Here is a 12,992-nt window from a genome sequence, read left to right as displayed (position 1 = left end):
ATTGTACTAAGCGCTTGGAGCAGTATAATACAACAGAATTAGCAGCCATGTTCCCTGCCCATATAACACATTGTAGGGTTCCACCAGCTTCCTGCTGACAATATTAGAGGCAGAATATGAGGCTGGGTGGATGACTGATCTGATCCGGGCATGATTTTACTTGTGGATTTCTGATACTTGTGAAAAAGCAACAACAAAAGAAAACTCTTTACCATAGGAACATGCTAAAGATATTTATCTCTGAAACACATTCTGGAAAATGGTTAGCTGAAAATTGGTATCTCTACTGCCATATTTGTCACACGGAAGTTTGTTCTGGTTCTCCTCTGCAACATCTGATGTATCTTGCTAATTACAACTTACCTATGCTTCAAAATAATAATAATGGTATTTGTTAAGTGCTTACTATGTGCCAGGTACCGTACTAAGTACTGGGGTAGATAAAAGCAAATCAGGGTGGATAAAGTCTCTGTCCCGCATAAGGCTCACAGTCTTATTCCCCATTTTACAGATGAGGTAACTGGGGCATAGAGAAATGAAGTGACTTGCCTAAGGTCACACAGAAGACAAGTGGCTGAGATAGATAGAATCCATGACCTTCTGACTCCCAGGCCCGTGCTCTACGCACTACGTCATGCTGCTTCCCTGCCTCATGCTGCTTCAAAAGGAGCCTGCCTCTCAGTGCTAATTAGAATACCAAATATAAAATGTTCACAAAAGCAGAAAAATCACAAGAGTGCATCATAATATAACTTGGATCAGCCAAAGATAGCCATTAAGCAAAGGGTCTCATCACGCGACGGGAAATAGCAAGGAGGAAACTAGAGGGAGAAAGCTGGGGGGAGAAGAGGCTGGAGGGGCCGATGGAACCTGGCCCGGAGAAGCCTGAATGACCACGGATGGAGATAAGTCTGGAGCTGCCAAAGAGTAGCCGAGAGTGAGGCAAGAGAGCAGCAGTCTCCTAGATGCCTCTCCATTGTCCCAGCTCTATGGGTGGTGAACATTAAAACCTCCTTTAATTTCAAGGCAGAGCACTGTGAGTAGGTTTTTGCTCCTTAAACCCCTCTTTCCTGCAGCTCCCAGGAGTCTCCCAGGTGCTCCTTTCTCTTCTCTGAAAACTTGGGTCTGCTAGCCATCCCCCTAGGGATCTTGACAAACTGGCTGGAAAAGCTATGGTGAGCTTCTTTGCAGCTCCTCAGGGACGGGTCTCTCCCTAGCCCTCATGCAACTCTTCCTGGAAACTTCCTCTTCAGCCTACCTCCTGCTTCTGGTGGGGAAAGAGAACAAAACTGCCAGTGAGTAAGCAGGTGGTCCCAATATCGCCGACTAATCACTTAGTATAGTGTTCGGCACATAGTAAGTGCTTAACAAATCAGCATTATTATAATCAATCAATAGTATTCATCGAGTGCCAACTGGTGCAGGACACTGTAGTAAACTCTTAGGAGGGTATAATAAAGTAGACCATCTGATTGCTGCCTCTACACTTCATGTTGTGTCCCTGAAAGCCCAAGGACGTTTGCTTATATTTAAAGATGAACGATAGTCACTATGAAAGCATTCCTTAGAATTCTCAGGACAATGGGCTTTTTCTTTCAGAGCGTATAGAGTCTGATCCAACAGAAATGGGGTGATCTGAGATGGCCTCCAAGGAATGACATGAGTGGAATTTAATGCAGCTCACCTTCATTTTTGTCAGCATCCAATAAATTCTGAAATTCAGTGTGAAAGATCTCCAGGTGTTTCTCAATAAGAACTTGTTCACATTTTCGTGCTAACTCATCCTGCGTGCTTTCATGAAGGTACACCTGAACTCGCCGCTGTTCCTCCAAAAGGCGAGCCTCTGCCTAAAGAACAAAATAGTTACATGAATATCTTTAAAGTTGCCACGGAAATACAATTAATAGCCCAATATAAAATTCATTCATTCCTTCAATTGTATTTATTATTTACTGTGTGTTGAGCACTGTACTAAGCATTTGGGAGAGTGCAACACAACAATAGACATATTCCCTGCCTACAACGTGCTTACATTCTATGCAAAAACCTGTACTAATTCCATGATGGCTACAGATTTAGTCTTCAGCATGTAATGCTTTTGTTAGCAACCACAAAGTAAGTTGTCCTTTGCTCCTTCAGTTGTACCTGAACCTGGGCCATGACATTATTTTATTAAGGGTTTTTTTTTTTTATTAGGATGACTACAAAAAAGAGCCCAACAAAAAAGAGAATCCTCACTTCAGTCCACACTGGAATGAGTTGGAAATGATGGTTTAATAACGTCACGATGCTTTGAAATCCTGGACTTTACAGTTGCTGGAAAGGCAAAGAACTCACTCATCGGCCTTTCTTTCTGTCCACAGTAGGTCCATCCAGGGCTTCTGGATTCACTTACCACTGAATAAACAACTGGGTATGAAAATACTTAATAATTGGGGTATCTGTTAAGCAGTAGATACAAGCTTATCCAGTTGGACATAGTGCCTGTCCCAAATGCTGCTCACGGTCTCAATCCCCATTTTACAGACGAGATAACTGAGGGACAGAGGAGTGAAGGGTCTTGCCCAGTGTCACAAGCAGACAAGTGGCGGAGCAGGGATTAGAACCCATGACCTTCTGACTCCCAAGCCTGTGCTGAGACTTCCCAAGACATACTGGCTCCTGTGGTGACTAAATTAGGCCTTTCCCCAAAGGGCCTGAGCCAACCAAATTCAATCCATCAATCGATGCTACTTATTAAGTGCTTACTGTGTGCAGCGCACTGTACTAAGCACTTGGGGGAGGAAAATACAACAGAGTTGGGAGACACAATCTCCACTCTCAGTGAGCCTCTTTCAGCCCATAGCCAATGTTTCTGTCCTGAGACCCAATTTCTGGGGGAAGATCCAGCTAAGGCAGACGGGCACATCAGGCACCAAGCTCCCATGTCCTTGATGCTAAAGAGAAGACAGAAGTCATAATCTTGTAATGGCTAGTTTAGATTTTAATTGCTTTAGCAGATGCTAGTATACATAATCTCTGTTACTTTCTTAGTACATCGTGTACCCAGCATGGAACTGACCAATAGATTCTCCAGGCAGGCAAATGTGCTAAGCCAACTGATGATGTCAAGTGTTCTTGTAAGATCAATGAACACGGTACTGAGATTTTGTGTTGCTCTCTGCACTTCTCCTAGAATGGCTGTGCTGAAATGACCCTGTGTACTTTAAGCAGCGTGCCTCAAGGCCATCTTGTGGTTCTGAAAGGCAGTAATTTCTTTATGCTGCTCAGCAGCCTGTCCAAAACTCTGGCCCAGTTTTTCCAGGAATGGAAATCAGTGAGACGTCAGTCGCAATAGTTGCCGGTAAGATTTTCACCTTTTTGTTTAAAGATAGTGATTATGGCAGCAATTCTAATCAGTGCTTAGAAGAGTGTTTGGCACATAGTGCTTAACAAATACCATCATTATTAATTTTAAAATTCTCTAGCACAGTTTCAACACAGGATACGAGGAGAAAAATGGGTGTCGGAAGTGAGGAAGAGAAGAGTCTCACAACCCATCTGAACCTTTTCAGAATCTGCCAGATTGGCTCCCCCTCCACCTTTTTTTTTTAACATGGTATTTGTTAAGCGCTTACTATGTGCCTAGCACTGTACTAAGTTGGACATGGTTCGAGTTCCACACAGGGCTCAGGGTCTTAATCCCTATTTTACAGATGAGGTAATTGAGGCACACAGAAGTGTGCCTTGCCCAAGGTCACAGTGCACACAAGTGGCAGAGCCAGGATTAGAATCCTGGTCCTTCTGACTTCCAGGCCTGTGCTCTAGCCACGCTCTTTGCCTCAAGTCCTGTGGGGTTGGCTCCTTGGGGCCCTTATCATATTTCCGGGTTCCCGGTGGGGATGCTTCCTGGCTTCTCTAACACTTTCAGGTCACATATAAGTCGAAACCTGACCACATACGGGTGGACATGCCCAGCAGATAAGAGAGCGGACAAGCTGAACTTCTAAACTGCTGTTTAGTGAGCTGAACCTGGGCACCTATAAAGATACAGGTTGTAGTACTTACTGAACTTCCGCTCAGTGTAGTATACTGTACTGGGCACTGAGGAAGCACAAAAAAAAAAAAAGGGACACATTCCCTGCTCATAAGGAGCTTACCCTCTACTTGGGCAGACATACTATAAGGATATTCAGAAGTACAACTTGAAGCAGTGGGTCACCACTGAGAATTCTGAGAAACAACAGCAGATAATTCCAACTCAGTGATGCAGAGTACCCTCCTCCAATCTAACCACCATATTTACTGAGCACTTATTATGTGCAGAGCACTGTACTACATACTTGAGAGAGCACGATACAACAGAATTAGCAGACATGCTCCCTGTTCATTACGAGTTTACAGTCTAGCAGGGGAGACAGACATTAATATGAATAAATGAGTAACTGATAATATGTAATTTAAAGATCTATACATAAATGCTGTGGGGTTGGGGTTGTCCTCTGGTGGATAATAGTCCATTTTCTCCAGTGTATCAAGCCATGTTGAGCACTTATACAGATATATATGTGCATATATACACGTATATACCTGTATAAGTACTTAACACATCTGCAACCATACATAATACAGAGTTGCCACAGATGTGCTTTTTAACAAAATGGCTACCTCTCACTCCCTCTAACAAACAACCCATTTATTATCCACTAAGTCTGGATACAAGTTTTGTTTAAATTACACAACCAACCAATCAATGGTATTTATTGAGCATTTTCTGTGTGCAGAGCACTGCATTTAAACACTTGGGAAAGTACAATACAAGAGAGTTGGTAGAGGTAATCCCTGCTCACAAGGCACTTACAGTCTACTTGGGAGCTTACCTTTTTCATGTACTCTGTAACAGGGTTTTGTTGCAAGAATTCTGTGCTTTCCCTTGTGTAAAATCTTTCGGTGTCAGCCAAAAACTGGGATTCAAAGGACTCTTTATATACTGTTAGTGTAGGCCCCTTAGCAAATGCATCATCTTCATTCAGCCCTAGTTCCACTGAAAACAAATACCGATTAATTTAATATGATTCACGTGTTGCTTCATAAAGTCGTCCATCCTTTACATTTTACTGTAAAGTTAGCCAAATAGAAAATCCTTTCAATAAAGTAAAACATTATAACGATGTTCTACTTCAAAAATCATACCATTCATTCAACTGTATTTATTCACAGCTTACTGTGTACAGAGCACTATACTAAACACTTTCAGAGAGTACTCTATAACAATCAACAGACACATTCCCTGCCCACAACGAGCTCACAGTCTAGAGAGGGAGACAAACATAATATAAATAAGTCACAGATATGTACCCAAGTGCTGTGGGGTTGGGAGGGAGGATGAATAAAGGGATAAATAGCAGTGTTTTACTCAATGAAAAAGAGAGAAATTCAAAAGTTCAGAACTAATTGACCAATTCACCTTCATGGCCGAGAGGAAAAATGCAAAATGCCACTGAGCTGCTCTTATTTCTTTCATTAATTATATTGCTTCCTAGGACATTTTCTGCTGGGAGCCACTTCCTTTATTATCACTAGAAGTGGGTATAAGCATGCCTAGGACCACCTTTCTGGGTCACCATAATTTGAAGTGGCTACTGGTGATCCTCTCTGCACTGTCACAACTTCACCTGACTCCCAAAGGAGGATGTCAAATGGTAGAGAAAGAGAGGATACAGGATCTTCTAGCACCCCAAAATGCATTTACCTCTAAGTTTTGGAGCAGGGATGAAACATTACCCAGGATTTCTCTATGCTCAGCAGTTAAAACAAGAAGAAAAAAACACACCTGTGGCTATCAAACTTCACAGGTGAGCTATCGTGCACATTTCAGTAATTCCAAACAAGAGCATTTCATCAACGATACTTTCAACAATGATTCTCAGGCTTGTGCTTTAACATATAACTCTTCTTAGGGAGATCTAATCTATATCTAGGAGTCACTAGAGGCCTAGATCTTCCCACTCAATTCTAGGATTTCACTACTGTACAGTTAAGTTACAACATTTAAAAACTGCTTGTATACACAGAAAAATGACTAGAATGCGCAGTATCCAATTTTCAAGTGCTCTGTAAGCATAAATATAAGCATACTGTCTGAACAGTAACTGAGTGTAACAGACAGATCTGCTAGCAGTATTTCTTCTACACATGAAGTCCTAAGTACCAACAAACAAATCAAGAAAATTTTTTTTTACCATATGACTGTACAACTCCACTAATCAGCCTTGTGTTGATCGTTTCACCATTTCTTTCTTTTTCAATCAGTTTCAAAACGGCATTGGTTACCTGTGAAAAAGGACGAAGAAAATTGCTACTTGAAATTACATAGAAAATTCCTTAGGAAATTATTAAAATTAAGTAATATACAATTTTGATATCAAAAGGGTACACATGATTTGGAAGAAACAGGAAAGGGAAAAATAGAAAGTTAGAAAAGACTGAAAATTGCTCTTTTTTGTTACTAGTAATTCTTCACGTGTTATTGCTGGTGATTAAAACAACTCTTCAAAACTTAAACTAAATAAGTACCTGCTTATTTAATGGTCTAAACAGGCAATCCCTCCAGGTCACCAAAGCAAGCTAGTTAAAAAAAAAAAAAAAAGGAAAACAAAGTAAGCATTTGGATGTGTCAATTTTTCCTGCCATCATTGGTTATGGATTACATGAAGCCATTTGGTACTCATCTGTCCGACATTAATTTTATTATCATTTCCAGGGCTACTTATGTTTCCTATAAGATTGAAGTAGAAATGAGAAAATTATCCCCCATATGGCAGATAACTTTATGAATTATTTTAAAAAACAGGATAACCTATGATCCCAAAGCCCCAAATCATACTGTATAATAAAATTGAATTTCACAGAAAGACCTGTCACCAAGATATCAAAATAACATCCAACATTAGAGAGCAAAATCCAGTCAGCACTTGGTTAGACATTTTGGCATATACTAATAAAAATAACAATGGAATGTGTTATCAGTGCTTACTATGTGTCAGACACTGTTCTAAGAACTGGGGAAGATACAAGTTAACCAGGCCAGTCACAGTCCCTGTCCCAAAAGGGGCTTATAGTGTAAGTAGGAGGGAGAAGGGGTATTGGATCCCCATTTTACAGATAAGAAAACTGAGGCACAGAGGTTAAGTAATTCAACTTATCCCCATAAAGATTCCATTTACTACCATGATCCATAAGAAGACCAAAACCCGAATTACATTTCTGGATTCCTCCCACCATGAAATTAGGTAGGGCTCTAAAAATAGAGTACAGTTAAACTTAAAGGAAATGGATCCAATAGGTCAAATTTCCCCAACCTGAGGATAGTTTTGGCCTCTTCTGATGATCTCATTAACATATTACACAGAATTAAAGTACCCTTTCTTTTAGGTTTGGTGCATACCTCAATGGAAGTATAACAATCAACTGTAAAGAGTAGTTTGGTTTTTAAATGTAAAAGCCGTTTCACTAAGACTTTAATCAATTAATTGTATTTACTGAGCACTTACTGTGTGCAAAGCAGTGTCCTAAGTGCTTGAGAGAGTATAATATGACAGAGTTGGCAGACACAGTCCCTGCCCACAATGATTCGACTTCATGTAACACTGTCTCCACCTATGCAGTGCTCGAAAAATCTCTGGGACACGTTTACCAAAAATTAGGGATTCTAGTAGACAGTGCCTAGGTGTTCTCTATCCCTGCTGCAGGGGCTCAAGGATGGGGAGATACTCCCCACTGCTTAGATGGATTCCCACCTTACTCTGTACGAAAGATGTATCTTACAGGTGAATGAAGTATATTTTAAAAAAAGGTCATCGATCCTTACTGAATAGATTTCATATATTCCTTTGCGTCCTTCATCACACTCACGGCGAACCCAATGTCGATTGAGGTAGGCACAGATCCCATTCAATACTTTGCTTGAGAATCGGTAATCTTCCCACTGTTGAGTATAGAATTTCAGTACACTTTCATCCATCAGGTCTTCTCCATCCTGAAACAAAAGAGGTCCATTTAAACAATGATATCTGAGAGGTTGTAAATATGAAGAACACAAATTTAGGGTAAAATGTATGATTTTAGGCAGCGTGGCTCAGTGGAAAGAGTACAGGCTTGGGACTCAGAGGTCATGGGTTCAAATCCCGACTCTGCCACTTGTCAGCTGTGTGATAGTGGGCAAATCACTTAACTTCTCTGTGCCTCAGTGACCTCATCTGTAAAATGGGTATTTAGACTGTGAGCCTCACGTGGGACAACCTGATTACCCTGTATCTACCCCAGCATTTAGAACAGTGCTCTGCACATAGTAAGTGCTTTACAAATACCAACATTATTATTATGATTTTGCAATTGGCTTTAGAAAGGCTCAATCAAATTTACTGAGTGCTTACTGTGTGCAGGGCACAGAACTAAAGGCTTGGAAGAGTACAGTATAACTGAATTGATAACTATGTTCCCTAGCAGAATGATAAAAGAGGTCCTTATCTTAAAAAAATCAATTAACTGCTTACTGATGCAAATTCATTAAATATCATTTTAGCTAGGGAAAAGGTATTCTATTACAAATGATTTTCATTGCTACAGGACACAAAAATATTCATGTCAGGCAATAAATTGCATTTTGAAACTACAGCTTACTTTAGGGGCAATTTCTCTAGATCTAACAACTTTGTAATGTTGCCAAATCTACTACAAACATCTTGACCAAATACTACTTGCTATGGAGAGCACATCTAAATTCTATAATGGTAGCTGATAATTAAGGGAATTCTTTGGAAATGACCTAATGTTAATTTACATTGACCAAAAAGACACATGTAATTTGCACACATACTGCAATTCCTACATAAGACTTTATAGCCAGTTCTTCCAAAATGCATACCATTACTGCAAGTTTTACAGAGAAGCCTGTTAGGGAATTAAGAAACATGCTTCAGAAAACGCATGACACCAAGGTAGGATGTGTTTCCTATGCCGGAAGAAAAACTTGTGTTGCAAATGTGTGGAGCTGATCTTGGCACACTTACTATGGTGTGAGTTTTCCTTAAACACATTTTGATTATTGTTTTCAGGATAGAAATACCTCAGATCTTTAAGGGAAATGAACCCGGAATTCATTCTTCTAATTACCACTCTCTTTTGGGTATTATGCTGGTCAAAATGCTTGTTCCCATACGCCTAAGCTAAACAATAGCCTTTCTATGAGAAATGAACCTTCCAGTGAACCTTCCACTATACCACCGTACCCCATGTGAATGAATTTCCGTCCTCTTTAGCCTGAGTTTAAATGAATGAGCGGGAAAGAATTGATTCTTATTATGATTCTCATTTAAAATCCAATTAAGATTATAGTCAAGAGTCCTTTTATATATAAAGCTATACTGTCTCATCTACTAGGCAAACAATTAATTTCTGTATTACCAACTCAAAATAAGAATAGAGGTGCTTTAGAAAGACAGTGCTGGGTGAGTGCTACAGACTGCTAAATTATTTACCAATGAAGGGAGAAATTTAATCCACATTTTATAAAATTGAATTTATAAAACAAAATAATTTTATAAAATACTGAAACATGGGTTACCCCTCAGTCACCATGAATGGACCAGTAAGGAAAACATAATTTGGGATTATAATTTCTTCCTAATTATGGGTAAACAACAATATAGTAATCTAGATGTAAAAAAATATTAAGTAGGGAGTGTGTCTTCTACTGTTGAGCCCTCTCCCAATGGCTTAGAACAGGGTTTTGCACACAGTGGGCAATAAATAAATACTAATGACTGGAAAACATACTGACTGACTGATTCTCAGCTCCACATCGCAGGGTGGAGTACCAACAGACATCTTCGTATGCAAGCTCTATATGCCATGTGTGACAATGGCATGATGTGTTTTCTGGCCAAGACAAGTATCTCTCCCAGGGGTCCTATCCTTTCCACTCTTAGGGCTCCAGGAATGGCTTTCTTGGCCTCTTTCCCAAATCCTGAATATGTACCTCCCCATCTAAACCCTGCTGCCACCAGAGACTCAAACAGGGCTGCCCAGCCTCCATTCCAAGCCTGACATTTTTCTTACATATATGTAAAAAAAAAACACCTTTGTATTTAATTTAGTGACTGGCTGCCACCATTCTCCCAAGCTTTTCTGACTTGCAGGTCACTCTCCCAGCCCTGGCCAAGCCAGATGATCGGGTCGGAAGATATTTTCAGGGGTGGTATGGTCTCCTCCCGTGAACTTTAAATTGAAAACAACATGTTTCCATAACTTGGTACGAGGGCTGGGCCTGCCTGGTGAGGCGGAGAGAGTCTGGGGTGTGAGAAAGCGTGGGAAAGGTTGGGTGGGGAGAGTCTGGGGTGTGATAAAGTGTGGGAAGGGTGGGGCGGGGAAGACAGCCATGCTGGTGGCTCTAAGAGCTGGAAGAATTGGAAGACGGGATAGGTTCTTACTTGTAGAACCCGCAAATGCGGCAAGCTGAGCACAAACCACATTAACAGAAAGTGATTTCTGCTGTCAAGGAATCGGTTCTCGTCCACTCTATAGTGACTGGATATAAAGCAAAACTCCCACCTCTGCTATAGGGAATAAAGACCAAGGAGAAGGTGACAGGGAAGAGACTCATTCTCTGCCAGGCAAGAAGTTTGGGGCAAGGCAAATCACACTGAGAGTAAAAGGGTGTTTACAGAGACATTGTGAGTGCAGATAATCTTGGCATATTCTTATGTTATACTCAAAATAAGCATGAATTTATTTTCAGAAACCTTTACGATCAACATAGTTAATTTAGGAGAAATAATATTGAGGGTGGGTGAGTAAATGAAGAATGAATGCCACCTAAAGACAACCAGAGAATTTTGTCTTGTGAAAAAATTGTAGCAATTTGTATCTACTTGTCTTCCCCATTTGAGTGTAAACTCCTGGTTGGAAGGGACTGCATCTTTTGCATTTATTGTGTGTTCCTAAATGCCTCGTTCTCAATAGTTGCTAAAAAAAAAAAACCCCAAAACAGATAATTATAACATGCAATAGATTGTAATGTACCAAAATTTCCCCAGCTGTGGATGCTTGTCTTAGATGATGATTTATCAAAGACTAGAAATCCCAAAATGAACGTTAAATTATAAAATGGCAGTTACGAGTTTCAACAAGCTCTATCTTTTGAAGAGTTTTCAATGCCAATAGAAATCACCTTACCTTAAGAAGGTTTGTCAAGTAGTTCTTCAAGAATTCTTTAAGTCGTTTGTAGAGTTCCAATCCAACAAACTGAGCTCCACCGGGCGTCTGACCTTTTTTAGACTTAGAAGGAGGGACTCCAGCTCCTCGGGCTTGATTAGACTGGTGTACACTAGTACAGTAGTTATAAACATGACTAGTGAAAAGGTTAAGGAACAGAGCGTGTGTTTTAGCTATGAGAAACAGTTAAAATAAAAATCAATCCTCTCAGTTTTTCTTCCACAGTTTTTCCTGGATCTGTTCTTTCTTCATCACAACAACGCTATCACCATCATTTAAACTCCCATCATCTCTCCACTGTGTTAATGCCAGTCTCCTTGTGGTCTTCTTGCTTGTGGCCTCTCTCTTCTTAGGTCTACACTAAACTCTACTGCCCAGCTCATATTCCTAAACTGGAATTCACAATGCACTGCTCCACTCATCAAAAACCTCCAATGGCTCCCCATTTAAGATCAAAGGGAAGCTTTTGAATGTTGGATTCAAGGTGCTCTATCTGCTTTATTTCTTTTGAATCCACTCTTTCTCTGCTACTTCACAGCTCACCCTCCTGACTTTCCTCAATGTAACGTCCTTGCTCTTCTTCATTCTTGACTCTCCTACCTCTAACCACTGCCCTCACCTTTTCCCTGCTGGAAACTCTTTCCCTCTTCACATCTGCCAGACTGGATTCTAAATCTCCTCTCCCCCACCCATTTCCAAAGCCCTCTTGGAAACCCTCCTCCTTCAGGAAGCATTCCAAATGATTTTCCAGGCCTCCCACAGTCCCCTGGATACCTAGTTGAGGGCATATCGACTTACATATTTCATTTATGTACAACACAATTTACTGATTTATTTTCTGTACTCTTGTTGATACCAGTAAGTATATTTTCCTTCCTTTCCTATTGCAGGTATACAATTTATTTCTGTCTCTCTCCCCATTAAACTTGAAGTTTCTGGAGAGTATGAACACTGATTTTTTTCTTTTATCAATTTCCCAAGTGCCTACTACAGTTTTCTCTACCACAAAAGGCAGTCAATATCAATACTGCTGGATGAAAGTACTTTTTAACATTTAAGAGTTAACACTAAGGAGAAAATTATTAAAAATTAATTATTACTTACTCCATCCCCCTGACTTTATTAATAAGATCCAGGAATAACTAATGGCAAGTAAAAACACAAACTAAAGTTCCTGTTTATTAGGAGGAAGTTGACATCTCACTTCAATGCTATGAACTGACTATTCCAATTAGGATATACGTATTCTTTTAAAAAATGGTTATTTATTAAGCATTTACTATGTGCCAGGCACTGTATTAAGATACAAACTAATCAAATTGGACACAGTCCATGGCCCTAATGGGGCTCACAATCTTAATGAGGTAAGTGAAGCACAGGGAAGTTAAGTTACTTGCCCAAAATCACAGAGCAGACAAGTGGTGGAGTCGTGGATTAGAACCCAGATCCTTCTAGCTCCCAAGCCTGTGATCCATCTAACAGGTCACACTGTTTCTTCTTTCAATTAAGACTGCCTTGAAATGGGATGGACCCTCTTTAAATGGGCAGCCTTGTATTCTGCCAATAAAAACTCTGATTCAGTCACAAACTGATTAGTGAAGAATCTCTTTAAAAACATGGAATCAAAAGGTAAATGGCTAAAACAAATTTCAGAAAACTAGGTAGGAAAATTAAATTGAAGAAAGAAAGAAGAAAGTCCTGTTTATTTGAAAGAAATACTTCATACTCATTTACCCGGG

At 40.1% G+C, this 12,992-nt stretch overlaps 1 protein-coding gene across 3 annotated transcripts in view; it reads right to left on the bottom strand.

The window, feature by feature from the left end:
* CUL1 (cullin 1) overlaps window positions 1–12,992 on the bottom strand; it is a 77,053-nt gene that overhangs the window by 20,830 nt on the left and 43,231 nt on the right. For all 3 annotated transcript variants that reach the window (XM_029062617.2, XM_029062618.2, XM_029062620.2), the window contains exons 3-8: window positions 11,215–11,389; window positions 7,850–8,017; window positions 6,556–6,606; window positions 6,222–6,312; window positions 4,860–5,023; window positions 1,685–1,847 (exon numbers count right to left, since the gene is read on the bottom strand). In XM_029062617.2, coding sequence (XP_028918450.1) covers window positions 1,685–1,847; window positions 4,860–5,023; window positions 6,222–6,312; window positions 6,556–6,606; window positions 7,850–8,017; window positions 11,215–11,389 — 812 coding nt within the window. The remainder of the gene's footprint in view (window positions 1–1,684; window positions 1,848–4,859; window positions 5,024–6,221; window positions 6,313–6,555; window positions 6,607–7,849; window positions 8,018–11,214; window positions 11,390–12,992) is intronic.

The sequence above is a fragment of the Ornithorhynchus anatinus genome, chromosome 4 (genome assembly GCF_004115215.2).
Source record: "Ornithorhynchus anatinus isolate Pmale09 chromosome 4, mOrnAna1.pri.v4, whole genome shotgun sequence".
Taxonomy (NCBI): Eukaryota; Metazoa; Chordata; class Mammalia; order Monotremata; family Ornithorhynchidae; genus Ornithorhynchus; species Ornithorhynchus anatinus.
Note: the sequence above shows the minus strand (reverse complement) of the source record. Positions and strands in the feature narration are given on the sequence as shown.